We start from the raw sequence: 21,270 nt of genomic DNA on the forward strand, positions 1-21,270 counted from the left end.
AATAAACTGGATCTATCAATAAAGTAGTCTCGGAATATTTTATCAATGCACTAAACAAAACATCTCCAGATCATCTCAATTACAATTGGATGAACAGATACGGATGCTAGAATGAATCTTGATTGTCCATTAACAATTCAGTCAACCATACAAATATCACATAGCCTGCTTCCGAATCCTGCATTCTCGTACACTGTTGGTACACAATCTGCTACATTCGTCAAATTTCTAAAAATTGCAGCACCAGTAGATTGGTAAAATAAAATAAAATAAGCAAACACCACCCAAACGAACTGATTGTCTGCCCACCAGACGACCTTGAATGATAAATACAAAAACTTATGCTACATGGAATAACAACCAAGGCTGCATGGATGATAAAGATCTTATATAGCATAGAACTGCAGCATACTCTGTAAGTACTGCCATGGTAGCTTAGTGGCCACATAAATGGAAAGCTTAGACTATAGAACTTTCTAGCATCAAAAGAGCTACAGACCTCATGAATAGGAATATGTATGTGATCATGTAACACATTGTTTTGACCAAATTTGCATGAAAAGTTAAGCAATTAAGAGTTACTTTGTGTTCTTGAACCCATGCTTGTGTTCTCGTACCAAGGTGATCTGGTCGCTCTCTGGAATGGGTTGTTTGAGGAGGATAAGGATGAGGATCCTATAAAATATCAATTATTTAATAAAGTAATGTAATGAAATTATGCGAATGAAATACACAAACAGAAAAAAATTTTCAGGCTTACAGCTGATCGTGGATGAGGTGGTGCAGAATTGATGCATATATCAGGATGCTGACTGGGTTCATCATGAACAGGAGGACTAGAAGGCTCTCTGTATGTAGGAGGTCCTTGAAAGGGTTTTGGTGGCAAGGCTGGTTTATGATCAACTGATCCATTATCTGTTAGACCTGGAATCAATCATCCAAAAATATATTTTATAAGTAATAAAAGATAGCAGACATCCACAAAGAGAAAGGTTTCCTGAAACCATCATATATTCAATAAAATTGATTTACGACTTCAAACAGGATTATACTTTTAAAACACTTTTAGGAACTTCCTGCCTCTGTCCCCAAAAATATTAACTCCTAACATATTTAAACAAATATCTATCTCACTCACATAAATATTCAACAAATTAGAAAAATTTGCCAATATAAAAGTTAACATCAATGCTGTTTATTTTCATTCCCTCTTAATTACTTTGATCAGAAGCAATGAATTTGAGAACTTGCTTTTTTTAAAATTCATAATATCTTAATGACAAGAATTTCACCATTATCTAGACACCTGTCAGATAATGAATGGTCCCCCATACTAAAATCGTGTAGTACATGCCTCACAAAATAGAAAAGCAGAAGTGACATTTTTTATTATTATCCGAGTTGTAATATTATTTATCCATATTATTTTTTTATTAAAGATAAAATACAACTACAAGAAAAGTCTGATACTTTTCATGTTGAGGACTTTGGTGATAGTAGATTAGCAGGGTAAAACTGCATAATGCCACAAAACAATTTTTTCTCATGCCATACTGAACGTATTGAGGATGGAAAAACTTCATGTAATAATTCTATAAACATGTTTAATACACAAATTCATTCACTGCTTAATTATATTTAATCAGGTTCAAACTCATCATCATTGTCAGAGCATCAAATCTTTCCCGAAAAAATTTGGATGTCCATTTGTTACAGATTATGCTGTATTTTTACTTAAAAAAAATCCCTCCATAAAATGTTCCCTACTAATGTTCATTATTTTTCCAATATTATATTTTCCTTGTCCAGTTAACTTCACAAATGCATTTAATGCTTCATTAGCCTCTTGCCAAATGATCTTAGTTAAACATTTTTAGTTACTCTCTGTGCCTTTTGCTACATATGGATTCAACATACTTTGTACAATGACACCATTAACTAACTTTTCCATGATAGAACTACGGCTATAACTACTAAAAATTCAGCATTTGTAAGCAACATTCTTCCACAAATGGTTCATTTTTATAACTTCCAATTTATTAAATAATTTATTTTCTGAAAGCATAATTAATGAATTACTGGAAGGAAGGCCTTCGATAGTTTTCAGTAAGTAACCAGACACTGATAACCAATATTCTAAAACAGAATTTTGCTTCATATCATTCAGCCACAATTTTCACTAAGCTTTTTGTAATGTTACATTGTTTATATATTTCCAAGCAACAGCAGTCACAAAAATTATACCTTTTGTATTGAGCTCTGGGCCATTAAAAGTTTTGAATAACTTCTTGATCCATAAGTTGCATTAATATTATCCATTTTCACACAAATTGCTGTCGCATATTTTTGTTTCGTTCCCTCATGAAAATTTCTGTCAAGTTTTAAAAACTTTTTAAATAAATAAAAATTTTAAAAAGGTATGCAACATACAATGATGTGGAAAAATTAAGGACGAGACTTTTTTCAATATAACGTTGTGCTAAAGCTTTCCAAATCAACAAATGCAACGTGAGCAGAAAAGACTATATCTAAGCATCGACTTTCATTAAGGTGACTCCTTGTCAGCAGTAGCAAAATAAAATTGCAGCTCCAGAATCATTACTGACAATAAATTATGTGCTGCCACGATGCTCCTTAGAAAGTTCCATACATGTTCAATGGAATTTAGATTCAAAGACCTTGCCGGTCAATCCCTGTGTTCGACATCCTCACTTTCCATCAGCTCTTCGACAGCAACTATGTTATGAAGTGGAGTGTTGTCGTCCATGAAGAGGAACTGAAGACGCATGTAAGTAAGGAGAACCTCGTTACAATAGCAGTCCCCAGTGACTGAACCTCCTTGGAAGATGTGAAGGTTAGTAAAGCTACCAAGCATTACATCTCCCCAAACGAGAACTCCGCAACATCCAAACCGGTCCCTTTTGCTGATGTTGAAGGGGTTAATTGTGTGTTCTCCGCTTTCTCCAGATGTGTATGTGTCTTGAATAACAACTCAAACTAAATCTGCTCTCATTCATAAAGAGTACTCGACCCTGTTAGCTGTTCAATTCTGCACCGCAGAAAATTCCTTTTCCAACGAGTAGAGGTTAATGGTATACACCACACAAGTCGCTGTTCAAACAGACCACCACTGTGCAACCTCCTGGCCATGATAAAATGCAAAAGCGGTCATCCAATCAGCTGTTCCATGCGTCTTGAGATTTCTCCTGCTATTTGCTTACTGTGTTTTTCTTGGCCTATAGGGCAATATACCAGTCGTCCGCTGCTGTGGTTGCTTGTGGACGACCACTGCTGAACCGTCAGAGAGCTGTTCCTGTAGTTTGAAATGCTCTCTAAAGTTGTGAGCAATCCTAAACTCCACAGCCACACTTGTCACACTTCGACCTTCTTCAGTCTTTCCAATGATTCGACATTGGGTAAAAGCATCCAGATGCTGTGTAACAGATTTATTCTTCAATATTTCACACTGATGCAGCAACTCATCATCGTTTAAACTGATATATGCTGTGCGATAGCTTCCCCAAAATGCTGAGCTCACATCTTCAGCAATCTTTATAATAATATTTTGATTCTGTGACTCAAATTATCAAAAAGTACCAAGTTTCTTTAAAATTGCACAAGTAGTTTTTATACTTGATTCCTTCTTTCACAGGTTGAAATTTAGGTTCAATCCAAATAAAAATTGCAGATATTTTCTGATTTATTTTTTTAATTTGTATTTTTTAGTAATTTTGGTAATTCTTTTAATTGTTTTGAATTACAACTTCTAAAACTTTTAAAATCATTTTAAAGTAGATGTATTTCTAAGCACACATGCAAAAAATTAAAGTTTTTTTATTCCTAATTTTGTAATATATATGTGAATTTACATATTGGTGCATTTTAAAATTTGGTATCTTTGTTTCAAGCAATAATAATGCCAAACGTGGTTTACGGATGTAAAAATAACAAATATGATTAAAAATTATACTGTAAAGAAAATTATTTCAAAGAATGAATGATGCACCTTTTTGTCCACTTGTGCACAATGAAAGGAAAAGGTAAGTAAGTTATAAATTAAGAATTTTATCGAATGAATTATTCTTGGCACAAACTTAAAAAAAGTGGATTTAGATAAATTTTTTAATTTCTCCAAGTTTCTCACCAAATTTTTTTTAATTTAATAGTTAGGCAAAATTTGAGTTTTAGAATCGAAATGTGGAAAAAAAACTCGGTATGTGATTCTAGAAAAAGTCAGACTGTATGTCAAAATAATCTATGTTAGAAAAATGCAATTATAAATCTAATAGATATATTAAATCATGCTTTCAACACATGAAAAAAAAGAAAGTTAAATTTCATCAATCGGCCCAGTAGTACAGGAGATACAGAATTCCCCCTCCCCTTTTGTGCAGAATGTACATTCACCATTTCCAAAAGCAAATGACAATTCAAAAACAAGATGCAAAGTATATAGTGCTTGAAAAGCTTTTTTTTTTTTTTTTTTTTTTTTTTTGGCTTATCTATTAAAGACTGCATCCATTGTTGGCATGGGCCTTGAGCAACAGATAGTAAGACTTTGCCCAGCGGTCCCAGTTTTGAAGGAGAATCCCTGGACAACAAATTTGAAGGTCTCCTACTTCTCTTTCCTTAGCATGGAACAACACAAAAAGACTCCCCCGTTTGCCCTACATTTTGAGTGCCCCCATGCCACACAGACACTATACATTTAACAAACAGCCATGCTTTATCAGGGATTCGAACATAAGACCAACAAATGATACAGCAGTCAGAATCACTACCCACTATGTTGATCAGAGAGGCATCCTTTTTTTTACTGAAATATAGCTGTAAAATACTATGAATAAAAATAATATTACTAAAAATTGAATACATTATTAAGATGCATATATACTTATATCTTAATACACTTCATTTCTTATAAAGATACACAATACAGTGAAATAATTAAAAATACTGAAACTGAAATCTGAGACCTTAACACATTGACTGCCAGTCTCTAGAGATGGGGTTGATAGTTATTGCCTTGACATCGAAGTAGATTGTACCCAGAAGCCAACATACTAATTATTGGAAATATGATTTAAAATTATTAATGAAATATGATTATTTTATATCCAAGTATTATTTAAGCATTTCCATATGGAATTTCTTAACTACGTGCCAGCGCGTGATTGGCACTGCACAACAATTTTTTTCCCAAATGCCACATTACGCGCTGGCGCGTGATTTGCAAAAAGTGAATCAAAATAAGTAAAATAAGTGACAGTATGCATTATTTTTATATAAATCTCTATTACAAACATATATATTACAAATGAATTTATTACATGATAATTATAATGGTATTATTAATAAACTTACATTTTAGAGTGTTATTTGTGTGTAATCTTAGAACAATCTAGGCAGTATCTGGGAGATCCTTCGCAAACTTTGCACACATACATGGTATCTTTTCGTTTTCCTTCCGAATAATAGCTTTTACACTGCTTTCGCAGTGTTTTTCCACCTTTTTTCTCTTCCCGCGTTTTTAGTACATGCTCCGATTCAGATGGATGACACACAGAAGCACGATGAACAGATGGCTGTTTCAATAAGCATCTTATCATGGATAGACGATTGTCATAAAGTGACATATTTCTATTGGAATACTTGTTGTAGATAAAGTGGGAATTGGACATCATTATTTGCAAAATATGCACAAAAATTTTCGTGGGCCACCTAATCGTTTTTCTTTCACAAGGATAATAAGCAAGCATCTGGTCTTGCTTATCAATACCTGCCATAAATTTATTATACTCAATTACAGGTAGTGGTTTTGTTTTAACTTCACCTCTTTTGTTTGTTTTTTCCACCATATCATTTTTATATTCATTGGAAATATAAGTGATGTCTCTCTTATCCTTCCACTTAGCAATCATCACACCATTAGTATATTTTGCTACAGTTTGCCCTTTCTTCAGTTTTTTTTTTTCTTTTACCTCTTTCGGAAATGTCTTCCTGTTGTTTCTAATTGTCCCAGTACAATGAGTTTTTCTATCAGAAAGACATTTTGCCAGTTCATAGCTGTTATAATAATTGTCCCTAAATACGCTATGCCCTACATCCAACATTCCCTCAAGTAAATTCATTACGACTTTCTGTGCATGTCCTTTTCCACCAGAATCATCCAACATACCTGTATATACCATAAATTTGAGAACCATACCATCAGGGGTTGTGATCATGTACATCTTGATACCATATTTGTGACGTTTATTTGGTATACACTGTCTAAATATAAGTCGTCCACGCCATAATACCATCGACTCATCTAAACTAATCTCTCGTCCTGGGTAATATATTTCAGATACTCGTGCGTTGAACAAATTTACCATACTTCTTATTTTATATAATCGATCCTTTGGAATTTCTGTATTCTGCTCTGGAATTTTTGCGAAGTGCAATGCCCTCAGTAATGATAAAAACCGATTCCTGCTCATGTTTTCAGAAAAAACATGTAAACCAAACAGTGAATCGGTTTTCCAATAATCTTGTATGTGGTTGATTCGTATAGTTCCCATATGTAAGATCAATCCCACAAATGTCAAAAGTTCCTCTTTTGTAGTGTCTTTCCAGGCATTGATTAGTGAATGTTTCTTTTTTTCACGGTGAAAAAGTACTTTATGAGCATAATCATTAGTTTCAGCAACTACTTCCTCCAAGATACCGTCGGTGAAAAAATGCCGAAAGTAATCCGTAGGATTGTTACCTGAAACAGTTTGGAGCAAACACTCGGATTTTATGAAAGAAAACTGCTTCATGGATGTTGAATCGTTTTCCCAAGTTAAATTTTCCATTATAGCGGAATTATCGCGCGGAAATGTTGCACCTTGAACGATTTGTTCATCATCTTCATCTTCAGAATCCGAAATATCATGGGCATCATTGGGAGGAATGAATTCTTCGTCACTGTCACTGTCGTAGCCGTCGTAACTATAATCACTCGGGTACTCGTCCGATAGCTCAGCCAACAAATTTGCAATTTCATCATCCGTTAAATTCTTATTATTTTGAACTTTTCTTTTTTGGGGGCGCGAAAACCCTGCACAATTATCATCTGTATAACTCATATCACAAGATTATTTTTTCAATCAAAAATTAAATATTAAATTCGAAACCACGATTATTTACAGATAGTTTCTACATAAACTACATGCCAATACCAGCAGAAATACCCTGAAAGCAATGCCAAATAAACTAGAGAATGAATAATCAGAAGTGGATTTTCCCGCGCCAGTGCGTGACTGGCTACTGAGACATCACCCCACATCACGCGCTGGCGCGTGATTGGCTTTTCGGCGATAGCGCCACGCCGCGCGCAAGCGCGTGATAAGCAGTCAATGTTTTAAGCGAGAAACAGCAACAAATCCTTGTATTTGTAATTTGTAGTAATTTCTGAATTAATAATTTGAAAGGCTATGCTGACGATTAATGCTCTAGTAACTAATATAATGTGATTGGCAAAACTGAAAGATTACACTACAGATGCTTTTAATGCAAACTACTACTTACAAATGAAACTATTTAAAACTGAAATAATGAACATACCATGATCATAGGACGCAAGTGCTGCATTTTGCAGAGCAGGAATATCATCTCGCTGAGCTGAATGCATAGAACATGACTGAGACGTTGCAGGAAAACTACTATAATCGATGTCCGGGTTTCCAGATGCCTGAAATTTAAAAAAAAAAATTATTCATAGATAATCAATGTCTTGATTTCTATTTAAAAAAAAGGGATATATAACCAGATTTGGCTGATTAATTGAATATCATAAAAGCATATATCGGTCTTGAGATACAAGCCTTCATGGACTAATTTCTGAGAGAATCTACTACTTACCCTATTCCAAAAATAAAGTAATTATTTACTTTGCACATGGAGAAAACTACACAAACCTCACACAGTTAGTATCCAAGATTAACCATTACTGTTCAGTGACTTTATTCACTCGACCATTATTGCATTATATAACTACAGTCAAATAGCTAACTAACAATTCATATAATCTTAAAAGAGAAAAAGTAAAATCATTTTGATAGTGCCACTCTGCTAGAAGCAAAGAAAATGTGTACATGCAAACTTCAAATACGGGAAGCTAACGTACAATATTCCACTGCCAAAGAAGCAGGATGTGCAATTACAAAAATTTAATGAAATTTAATTCACTGTTTTTTCTCATACAAAGTTCAGAATGTTAAGAAATTTTAATTCAAATGTTAAAGACTAATATGGTAAAATGGCAAGAAAGGAAATTTGGGAAAATGAAAATTCTGTCCACATTTTCGAACAGATGCATAAATTTCTTTGTGCAATTAATTGACATAAAATGAATTAGGTAACAGAAAACTAACATTACCAATTAATGAAACACTACCCTATATATCAAGTAGATCAAATCAGCCATGACTATGGAGACTTTAAAACAAGTTACTTAATACTTTCCAAACACACACATGCATTAAAGAAAAAGAGCCAGTTCAATTGCTCAATTGCATAAAAATATCATATGTATATTACAAAATATGAATATATTACAAATTACAAATATGAATGCAAATTACAAATATGAATATATTACAAAACATGCAAAATCAGACAAACAGGAATTAACTGCAGTATATTTCACTGTAAACTCCCCATGTGTGTTCTATAATCGGGTACACCCGTACAATGTACTAGGTCATAGCCCATGTTCATTATACTGGAAGAGAAGCAATTTTCTTAGTAAAATAAATCAGTTTATTTACAACATAACAACTTTTACATTTAAGATGTTACACAAGGCACAGAATGCAAGTGGAACTACACTACTAACTGACATAAAGATACAGCTACAGTTACATACATACAGTTTCTTTAAAGCTATAGTTTTAGGAACATTTAATAATTCAATTAAATAAACAGAAAGTAAATATTAGTTAATAAGTCCAATTATGGTTAAACTGCCACAGTAACCCCCATAACATGATGCAATTAAATAAACAGAAAGTAAATAATAGTTAAGAAGTCAGTCATGGATAAACTGTCACAGTATTTCCCCCAAGTACTGTAGTTACTGACATATCGTACATAGTGAGGCTTAAATCTAATTACTCTACTAGAACAAGTAGTTTTTTCAGATGTAAAGATACTTGATGATTCTGCTGATCTAGTGGATGGGGCTGTTGAAATATCACTAGGAATAACTGGTGCTGTTGGTGAACTGTTAACTAGGAATCACTGGAGTCATTTTTACATGTTTACTAGAAATACCTGGAGTTCATGCTATGTTATACTGAGTAAAGAAGGCTGGCTTCAAATGAGAAATTCTGATATGTATTCTTTTCCATTTATCAGAATGGTGAAGTATTTACCATTCCATCTGATAATATAACAGGGACCATTATACAGTTGTGTCAATGGTACTTTTACTATGTCACTATGCACAACATGAGAGCAAGATTAAGGAAGGGTGCACCAAAAAGAAAGGCTTTTAGTACCTGCAGAAGTACAAGCTGAAGATATATCCCACATGGTGCTGCAAAAATGCTGGTGGTAATGCATGGTAATAATAATAAAGGTTTTCAGCAAGTAACTGTTAATTAAATATTTTATTTGTCTATGAGTGCTCACCCATTGAACACATATTTTGATAATCTAGTAGCTCAAATCCTGACGAATGGTGGATAGCATCAGAACTTTCTTCTTTTTGCTTATGTGTAGTGTAACTAAGAGTTAACTTTCATTAGTGAGTTAGTTCTCCATGAAGGCCCTTTCTTTAAGCAGATTGGCCTCGCCTATTTTGCCTTAATCAATTAACCAAACTAAATCAAAAACTAGTTAATGAAATTTTAATGATTTAAAATTATTTAACATTTAAACTGTGACAGAAAACTCAACATCTGGTATTTTATTTATATGTTTAGCCAGTTAATATTACTTAGCAGTTATATTAATGCATTGAATTTCTATAAAACATCAAACTATTGTGATGGGACATAGTATCTTGAAACAAATCTATTGAAAACTTTATGTATATTATATGCAAATTTAATACTGAAAGCAAGCAAAACTTCACAGTTACAAACAAAATTTAACGATATATAAATCCGCATACTACAGTGATTAACTCTGTAGAGATATTGGGATTTTTTTAGAAGCAGGAGACATGAAAAATGAGCAATGCCCTTGCCACGACTTAAACTTGGACCTCTCAAATACATGCCGAGTGTGCTACCATTACATCATGAAATGTTGGAAGGAGGGAGAAAGTACCTTATATCTTAGTTCAAATTTTGGTCAATTGATTTGCTGCATATGTGTTTCCATGGCTTTCCACGTATGTAAGGTAAGTACAAACCAACTTCACTTTAGAAAATTCTCCAAGAAGACTGTTTCTTTAGACAGACAGCCCTCGTATTTTTATTTAAAATAAAAAATTAGTACAACAAATTTCATCTGCGAAAACATCTCAAGTAAAGTTTCGAGTTCTGAATTATTATGTTAGTTACAAACTAATAAGTTTTGAGTGAATGACTTTATTGCAAGGAATATTTTGGTGATATTTATTTTGTAACAAGCAAGGCTTAAAATAGAGAAAAAGTACTAAGTCAGGGGGAAAATGAACTCTTTGTTTCAATATTTAGTATAAGATCTATGCAAATGAATTTAAAAAATACAAGTGTCCAAAAGAAAATGTGAGCCACTGTATATTCATAAAGTATCCAATGTGCAGATAACTGAGAAAATGTTCAATAACCTATTTCTGTTAAATAACAGAGAATGTACCCCTAAAAATGAAAGTTATGATGTTCAAAGTACCTGTCACAATAGTACAAAACACAGTGGAAACTAAAAACTATTTCAAATAATTAGTCAAAAAATTTCAATTATTTCTGCTTTCACAATTCCCGAATGCAAACTCTAAGTGATGAATTTCAGTATTTATAAAATTTTCAAACAGACATTTCTGTTAGAAAGGTTAATTAGGCTAACTGATATTAACTAATTACTAACTTTTTATGCTGAAAAATAAATTTCAGTATCAATTGCAAAAGCTTTTTGGAGGAGGTTACAGTACTTTTAGTTCTTATTTCATTCTTGATTAATAATTAATAACAGCGTGCCGCAAGCATTAAAGCATATTATATAAACTCTTATAAAAAATATTAGACCCCCTAAAATGTCCTGCTTTTCTCCCGGGAAACAAAATTCATAAGTTATCGAATATTTTACATTATACTGCAATTATTTCGTGAAATCTTCAGAAAGATTTGTCTATTTAAATCTTATTATGCTTTCATATCTCAACAGGAAAACTGGAATTGAGTGTCACATGACGCTCTAACTCCACCTGGAGTTTCTTCTCACGCAAGAGGTGGGAAAAAACGGTTCGGCAGTGACGCGTGGAACAAGGCATCCGGTGTAGGATACAAGGTCATCTACCCACCCATTCAGTTGCCCTTAACGACTATCACAGCTCCACACAGGAAAATATTAAGAGGTAAATCACAAGCAATCGATTGACAAAAAAAAAAAAAAAAAACATTAAATAACCTCTTTAAATGGGGAGGGATGGTATTTTTTATTTTCCCTTTTTTTACCAAACCGCAGAAGAGATTACGGTTTTGATTTTTATTTGGGATCTGCCCCCTTTCGTTCTTTTTCTGTTCATAGTTATAATACGGTCAAATTTTTAACATGTTGCCTATCTCTGAAGTTCTGACCTAATGAAGGCACTATATGAAATTATCTTCAAAGCCATAAGACTATTTTTGCACTGATATTACACTGCATTCTTACTTTTTCCTTTTGTAGTGGTAACGACGCAACAAATACCTTTCAGATACAAAGTCATGAAATTAGAGGTACTATCAAATTCCAAATAATCGCATATAAACTAGAACCACAGCCAATCTTGAGATTCTAAAAATCCAGATAATGGGATTGTCTCTTTTTGTGCACCATTTATGTATTTACTATAATGCATAGTGAGAAAATTAGCAGTTTTTCATTCATCGTATTTTATTTCAACAAAGATTTCAAAGCAACATGAAAAAAATGTATCCCAGTAAAAAGCAACTACATAGCACATTTTTTTTTTTTTTTTTTTTTTTTTTTTTGAAAAAAATGCACAATGATCCCTCTTCCCCAAACAGACAACTCATTTCTATTTCGATTAAATTATAACAAAGAAATTTCATTTTTATCTGCGCATGTCATATCTAAACAAATAATCCTACTTTTACTGCGCTAATGTTAAACAGGAAACCAATTTTTATTGAGAAAAATAAAGCTTTTAATTCTAACTGAAAAGACACCCAGTCGGTATGGTGGTCAGGGTAGCTGACTGCGATGCCGAAGGGCCTGGGTTCGAATCCCGGAGAAGGCATGGTTGTAACTGTCCGTCCCTTCATAGGATAGGCGATAGTGGCCCACCTATTAGGCGCCTCTATAATAAAAAGGCCACCGCACCCGGCCTTGTATAAATTAATGGACTGGATTACATTTGTAATTGTTCACAATCTGCCATTGGAGGGGGGAGGAACTCTAACTGAAATAAAATTATACTAAAGCAACAGAAGAAAAAAAAAAAAAGTAAATAAATTAACAAGACGCTTAATATTACACGACTATAAAGAATAAGCTGATCTCGATTGTTTGGGATATCTGCAGTCTGGATAACTAAAGTGGTGTGCACACTTTTACAGCACCCATGATTAACAATAAATCGCAAAATATCGAAATTTCTGTAAATTTCAAAGGTTGGGGGGGAGGCAGTTCAAAACATTTCAAGGAACAAAGCTTCGTCAAAAGCAAAGATCAAGCCGTCAGGAAATGTTCTGTGAATTCTGCCTTCAATTAAATTACATCACTTGATTTTATTATGAGTCTTCTTTCAAGTGTTATTAAAAAACGCTTAAGTACAGTCCAGCCATGTCACAGAAACATCACATTCGAGAAGGAAGAATTCTGTTACAATAATTCAAAAAGCAATTTTCTCTTGGTTCTAAATAGACTGATATGCTATATATGGTTCTTAGAATCTCTCGTAGTTAAATATTACGGAACATTCTAAGAACATACGGAAAACATGACTGACATTCCAAATTTCCCTCAACCGAATAAAACAGACTACTTAAGTGACCAAAAGTAAATTTAAGTTAATGAACAGGATGGCTGCATACAGTTTTCGTGCTTTCTAATACCAGTGGCCTAGTAGTAAGATTACAGCTCACTGGTCATTCGACTCGGGTTTAAACCTCAACGGGCTGCGTCGGCGTTTCCATTTCCATAGTTTACCCATGTGTAATGTCACTTTCAGGCAGTTTTCCTGACAAGATTTTCCAAGAAGGCATCATTCCTAAACTTTACATTTCAAATGTTTTCAAAAATAAATCCCCCAACTTTAAACAAATAAATTTAATTTTCAGATAATTGCATACGATAAATGATTCTGAAGAGTAACAATTATATTTCCTTAACTTTTCCACCATGCGTGCAACTACGTACGCATTAATAAGAGACGTTTCCAGTAATATACACAGCGAACCTTCTTTACGGAGTTATACTCAATCAAACAATCGTTTGCATACCGTTAAAACGAAATAACGATGTCGAATATGCATACAATATAATCCTTGTAATTTCTTACAAGTGAATTTTAAATTAAGAATTGATTATACGAAACAATATGCATTTAACCGATTTCAATTTGAATAGCCTTAGATGCGTTTCGAAAAGGGGCGATAAAACTGAATTTGTTATTTCAAATTAACATTGAATTATACCTCATTTTTAACCCCTTGGCCTACACGATATCTGCCAATTGCGCGAGCTATAGTAAATAAGAAAGTCGGTCGCGCGCCGTGCCATTCAACTGTTCAGCCGTGTACCCGAACTGGCGCAAAATGTATACTTTTCACGCCATATATAGTTGAGTGTAACGAAAGGAATTGTGAAATAATAAACAATGTTTAGGTACAAATAGTAATTTTAAGACGTCTAGGGTGTAATTGATCAGTTGACCAAAATAATTGCATGATGGATATATGAGTCTGGCATGATGGGTATAAGAGTTTTAAAATTTTTTTATACGAAATTATATTTGAAACGTGTGAACGTAACGAAGCTTTACGGGGAACTAAAGTAGCAGATCATTTAGTTTCGTCAGAAACAACTAAAAAAAAAAAAAAAATACTGACGTTACAATCAAAGGAAAAATATTCGGTGTAGAATAATTCCAATCGCTTGGTCTAATAATAATACGCGGCATTCTATGCACAAATTCCTCACCACGAGTCAGACTTGTTTATGACACAAATTCTTTACCACGAGACAGACTCAGACTCGTGGTTATAAGCCAAAGGGTTAATTACTCGATTCGAATGTTACAATGACTCGATTCGAAGTTATCCACTTACATCTTTAAACTAAGTATATTAAGCTCTGCAGATCCATGCTTACACTTAGGAGTATTGCAGTCGACCCGTTGTAGCGTCATTCCAGCGGGTTTGCGACTGTCTTATAAGAAGTTTGCATGTGGAATGCTTTAGCAGCGAGGTAGGAAGTGTTGTTGGGCGCTCAAGTAAGGATGCACTATTAGCAGCTTCTTTAGCCAACACGTCTGCACTTCCATTTCCTAGTATTCCTACGTGAGCTGGCACCTAACAGAGTACAGGACTAAAAGGTATAGGGATACTAAGGAGAGTTCTCTGTATTTTGTTAACCAGAGAGCTTCTGCTGTGCATTGCTTGAAAGTGCTTGGAGGCTTGGGGCGGAGTCCGTATAAATATGAACAATTATCCACAGTCGTAGGAATGGTCAACATTCCTACGACTGTGGATAATTGCTGCGTGTAAGGCTATGAGTTCTGCCTGAAACACTGAATTACTTTCGTTCAGTCTTCGTTTCCAGGAGAAGATAATGCTGCTTTTAACGGCGATGTTCCATCTAAAAAAAAAACCAGCACCCATGTTTCGCGCAGCGTGGTGGAATAATATTAAAAATAACAATGTTGCTCTATCCAAACTACATGCTATCACTACCTACTGCGCTGCAAAAACGCAGTAACTTGGAACAGCTCTCATCACAGTCATTCCCCAAATAGCTAAATTACTGTTTCAGCTCCTGTAATATAAGTATATGATTTTTTGATATATATACATATATATTATTATTTATCTTTTTTTACATATATATATAGTTATTTAACTCTTTTGTTATAAAAATCTTTGTTCCATTGAATCAACTTCTTGACATATACAAATATTTGTACTCATTTGGTGTAATACATTGTTCATACAGTTATCTAATTTTCGTAATATAAGTGTTCATTCCAATATAGTAAATATGCCAACCTAACACATGAAATACCAATAACAATGTTGCATTATGTCTATATATTTCAGTAGTGTAAAAATATTTTTTCTACATTAATTGTCATCACTTAAATGCATCACATTTGACTTATTTATACACCAAATGTAGTATTCATTTAATGCACTGCCAAATGCATATATTTGTATACATACAACATAATTTCACTTATATATAGTATTGATTTATGTTATAAGAGTGTTCATATTTAATACTGTACTATTCAAAATATCTTGTAAAAAAAGAAAATAATGTTTTTTCCGTTACCCATTAGCGTAACCGCACGATAACACGACCACATAACGTTAATAAAGAAATATTCGCACTTGAAAACTAAACGACACTGCAACATATTTGAGTTTATAAGCATAATACACTAAATCGGAGCAAATAACTAACTGAATTAAAACACACAAGGCGCTGCTCACTATCTAACCGATAGACCGAACTCGGGGGGGGGAGGAACAAATAACCACAATTATTGTTTATGATTCCGGGAAAAACTTACACACGTATGAGTGGTTCTAAACCTTTTTGCTTCGTACAACCCCTTTTCACCACTGCTAGAAAATCATTCCTCTTCCCTCCTTCCCAAAACTTGGAAAGTATACGTGCACATTTATTTAGAATATTACTTAACGTGTTTTATAAATTCAACAAAAAGTATAAAAAAGTTAGTAAATACCCAAACTTGAATAAAAGCAGTTTTTTATGTTCGTAAATTAAAATTGAACTGCTAAATAAAAGGCTGGTCTTGAACTTCGGCTAGACCTGCAGAACGCAACATCTAAAAAGGAACTGATGCGAACCTAGTACCTAAAAGATATGCAAGAGTTCCACTAGATGTCGCATTCTATGCCCTCCTAGTTTTTCGAATTTTGAGTTCGTATATAAATCAATATTGGTTTCAACTTTTTATAGTTTAGAATTAATTTGGGAAAATTGTATCAACTGAATATTGTCGTGGTGAAGTATTTATTTTCATATGCTTTAAAAAAAAATTAATCAGTTTTCACTAAACAGCAATAAGCGTTGTGAGAGTGAAAATATAAAGGATACATCGTTACCAGTGAACACAAGCGTAAGGTTTAAATATCGAAAATATGACGACTGCTATTTGGTTTTACGTCGATAGTTTGGTTTGGTTTATTTGATTACGGCAAATCACGCTAAGGCTATCTACCTAATGGTATGGATGCCTTCGTGGAGAATTTTCTAAGTAAAACTGGCTCGCATTGGTGTTATGCATGGGGAGGACTAGTAAAACGTCCATACAGCCAGCCCGTGTGGATGGAACCGAAACTAGGTCGAACTATCAATGTTAAGCGATTTTACCCACGGTCACTAGTGGGCTCATTCATGTTCGTCGAAATCAAAGGCGAAGAAAAGCCACAATATCGTCTGTGTATGAAAATTCAGATAGCAGAGTGCATGCTACCAAGTAAGCTGAAACGCTTTTTAGAAACCACTCGTACTAAAATAGTTGGTAATACTCGTGGTTACTTTAGCAGGAAGCTAAATCAACAAAAGTGTAGTTTTCACAAGAAGGCATTAGTATCAAATAATCAATATTTTACAAGATAGTCCATATAACTACAACATGTAAAAAATCTCATACAAAAAAAAAAAAAAAAAAAAAAAAAAAAAAACATCATTTAACCGGTTGCCGTAGACATGATGAACATTATGTTCGGCGAGTCTGCTGGGAATTTACTTTAAAAAGTGCCTTTGTCAAATACACTCTCAGCTTCAGAATGCAGGACATAGCGAGATTTAATTGAAAAATTAAAAGACAAGGAATGTATTTGCAGTTAGATGAAGCCACAGACAAAAATAATAATGAAGCTCATTCAATTTCCTATATACGGTTTATAGATGGTATTAACACTGGAGAAGACTTTCTCTTCTACAAAATTTCCACTTTTATTTCTGAAAAGTTTGATGTGGATTCGGTGAAGTGAATCGGTGTCTGTATCGACGATGAACGTTCTAATTCCGGCTGTTATGGAGACTGCAGGCTTTTATTCGAAGCTGAGTCCGTAAAGCAATATGTATGCGGTATTCACACGAAAGCACTCGCATTAAAATAAGACTTCTCCACTGAACCAGGTCATAGATAGCGACTGTAAATTTTATAACTCTGCCGTTGGAAGTAAGATTTTTCAAAACAAAAAAAAAACAAAAAAAACTACATGAGGATATAGATTTCGAACACAAGTCTTTGTTGTATTTCGCGATGGCTTTCTCGTGGTAATGTACTGTCTCATATGTTTGAATTGTACGAAATTTATACTTTTCTTTAAAAGAAATAACAGAAGTATAACGAATATTTCGTGAATGAAAATTTTTCGTTGAAACTAGCATATTTCTGTGACATTTTTGAAAAGCTGAATGCTCGGAATATCTTCCTACAGGAAAGCAATTAGTCATTCGAGAATTTTCCTTTATGTGTATATAACAAAAGCTGCAAGCAAGGAATGTTGTTGTTGTAAGAGTTTTTGACCTCTAATGGAACTGTTTTCTCTTGAGGCATGATATCCATTTCTGAAAAACACTTATCACAGCCCGTTACTAGATCTGAGAAATATTTTCAGAAGGATAATATCGATAAATTCACATGGATTCAAGATCCATTTAACGCCACTGCCCCGTCTGAATTTGCTACTGCAGAGGAAAATCTGATTGATAATAAAAATACGTCGAAAACAAAATTTAGCAGTATGCAATTACCTGAATTCTAATCAGCAGCAAAATATTAATATGCAGTCCGGAGCTCTAGTCAGCTTCTAGTGAAGTTTCGGATACCTACCCTGGCAGCGGAAGTGTCAAGAAATTTATTTGTTTGTGCGATAAACAATTACAGTCAGCCTCCGATTAACCGAGGATCGAAAAACTGGACGTTGTTTAAAAAAAAAGAAAAAATTAATTTATTGCGAAACGATGGAAAAATTACTACTGCAAAACATCATCGTGAAACCAAAATATATAATGTGTGTATGTGTGTGTATTTAATTATGGCAAAGCTCGCTAGGGCTATCTGCCTAAGGGGAGGGATGCCTTCGTGGAGGACTTTCTAAGGGAAACTGGCTCGTATACACGTTACACATGGGGAAAACCACGAAAACACCCATGCAGCCAGCCCGTTCGCGGGATTCGAACCTCGGACCGAACTACCAGTGTTCAGCGACTTTACCGCTCGGCCGCTGGTGGGCCCAAAATATATAATGAAAAGGATGACTTATAAATTATGTAAAACAAGATAAGGATAACTTAGCGGGATTTTTCTAATGGAAAACCTGGCTTGTAGCTCCCAAATTTTATACATGAGGAAAATGTAAACTGCCATGTGGTCAGCCTGTTCGCCAAAATTTGAACCCGGTAGAATTACCAGTGTTCAGCAGTTCCAGTGATCCTCGAAAAATGCAAAAAGGGAAAGGTAGAATGAGTGGGATAACAGCAGTGAAAAGCAGATGAGGTCGACAGTGAAACAGACCTTGGAAACTGTTTTTACCTTCAAACAATAAAGGTAATTTGCCTGTACATATCTATCTATCTACTATATATTATATATATGAGAAATTGTAGAAAGCTCGCCAAAAAGTTATATATATATGACAAGTCGCCAGCCAAGTCAGTCGCAAAATAAGATCATCTATCTTAAGAAAGATCTGGAGGGGAAGCTTCCAACCAATTTATTTGACGCGCGTTTAAGCTCTGATTTTGTTCAAGTTCTACTGAAATATTAATCTTTAATGTCAATTATAATTTAGTTTCTTCATCTCTAATGGTGTCCGCTCTTCCGTTTACTTTGTTTTGGACACTGATTTAATAGACGTAATACTTATTTTACAGATTAAACCGCTTGAAAATACACGCTAATTAATAATAACATTCTTTTGTTAATTATAATAAAGGTAATTAATGTTGGTTTTGAACTGCCTTAGAATTAATTAATCGTGATTTTAAGCTAACCGTAGATATTATCCCCAATAGCGCAATGGCAAGGCACAATGAATTGATCAATGTAGATGAATATCGCTTACTAGGTATATTGAATGAGTTTGGAGAGTAATTTAAACTAAAATTTGCATAACTGGAATGGAAATTACTACATTATCTCATAAAAGTGATGAGATACTTGTGATTTCCAAAAATAAGTAAATTTTAAACGCACTGAACTGAAATTATAAAATATGGTATATTATATATACCAGGGGTGGCCAAGCTCCTTGATAGTCCAAGCCATTTTTCGAAATTTGAAATTTTTTCCGAGGAGCAATAAAATACGTATTTAAAAGGTAAGCAAAAAAGGTATTAAAAACATTTTTTACGGAAATTATATTTATTGACAACACATAAATAAAAGTACAAAATATGTGTATTGAATTTAAATATTAAAAATTAAACACATTTATTTTACTTCTCTTGATAATTCTTTAAAACTTGGTGAATAATTGGTGACAGCATTTCTCAGTAATTCTTTGAGATGCTGGTTAGTTAATACTGATCGGTGTTTGGATTTCACGGATTTTAAAGTGGAATAAAATGATTTACATAAGTACGTTGTTCCGAATATTGAAATAATTCGACAAGCAGCTTTTTTTAATTCAAGATACTTCGTTTCTGGCACAAATTTCCAAAATTCAGTCATCGACGTCGATTTATATTTTAATTGTAGAGCTTGATCTTTTTGAATCTCTATTAATTCTAATTCTCCAGATGCTTTTTGGGTCATAATTATATTAGAAATGGAAAACTCACCTTGAATTATGTTAATTTCAAATGGATTCAGAAAAAATCAAGAGACGATGGACGGAAATGAAATTTGTTACAACGTTTCATATTTGTTGTCTGTAATTTAAAAGACATTTTGAAACACCTACGGAAGGATAATAATTTTTTAAATAACACAAAAATGAAAAGGAAACTGGGGTACATTTATCGAGAGCCACAAGTAATCCTTCAAAGAGCCGCATGTGGTTCGAGAGCCGCAAGTTGGCTACCCCTGTTATATACTATATATTATTTTATTTCATTTCATATATTACAATATATATTATTTCATATATTAACATTACCCCAACTGCGGCCCTGAAAAGTCGAACATAGGGCTCTAAGACCTCTCTGTACCTCATAAGCAGTGGCCAGATTCATGCAGGGGTGTGCGGTCGTCCAACATAACGCTTGCCCAAACCATTACACCTTCAACACCGTAATAATCCTTTTCCCTGAACTGGGAGGGATACACATCGTGTTAAGCCAAGGAGGTTACAATATTCTAATCTCCTTGTGTTAAGTTCCAAGTCTGGTCCAAGGCGCATGTTGCCTGTACAATGCTGCACGCGCTTTGCCGCCGAATTTTAATACTTTTCGTAAAAACAGACTATTTCCAAATTCTCTTAATTTTGCACCCGAGTGTCTATAAGTATGCGTACTAACAAACTTTAATTTACGAGTACAGTTTTATATTTCTTTATCAAGAAAATGTGCGTTTACAAGATTTGAATGTAATTATATCTAAGATTTCTCATAACTATCACTTTCCTGTTTCCGTACACGATTTCTCCGAAACGACTAGTCAAAACTGCAAAAGATTTTGAACTACACTATAAATTCTAAGTAAGTTTCAAATCACCGACTAGTATGCCTTTCGCATAAAGATTTTGGAAATTAAACGTAATTTTGATAAAATTAAATAATTTGATAAAGAAAATAAATAAGCCAATTTTGGAATCTTAGAAGTAAAAAATTTAAAAAAAAAAAGTGGGGAGGCAGAAGACGAAAAAGAATATGATTTTTATATTTTTAAAGTAGGTAATTTTAATTGTACATTATTTTTAAAATTTAAAAAAAAAATCAGCTACA

General features: G+C 33.7%; 1 protein-coding gene across 2 annotated transcripts in view; it reads right to left on the reverse strand.

Annotated features, from left to right (window-relative positions):
• LOC118198338 (uncharacterized) overlaps positions 1 to 21,270 on the reverse strand; it is a 91,650-nt gene that overhangs the window by 22,407 nt on the left and 47,973 nt on the right. For both annotated transcript variants that reach the window (XM_085808453.1, XM_085808452.1), the window contains exons 2-4: positions 7,591 to 7,717; positions 761 to 924; positions 583 to 675 (exon numbers count right to left, since the gene is read on the reverse strand). In XM_085808453.1, coding sequence (XP_085664579.1) covers positions 583 to 675; positions 761 to 924; positions 7,591 to 7,717 — 384 coding nt within the window. The remainder of the gene's footprint in view (positions 1 to 582; positions 676 to 760; positions 925 to 7,590; positions 7,718 to 21,270) is intronic.

Source organism: Stegodyphus dumicola, chromosome X1, assembly GCF_044657685.1.
Source record: "Stegodyphus dumicola isolate Sdum_Otavi_A_Nest chromosome X1, ASM4465768v1".
NCBI lineage: Eukaryota > Metazoa > Arthropoda > Arachnida > Araneae > Eresidae > Stegodyphus > Stegodyphus dumicola.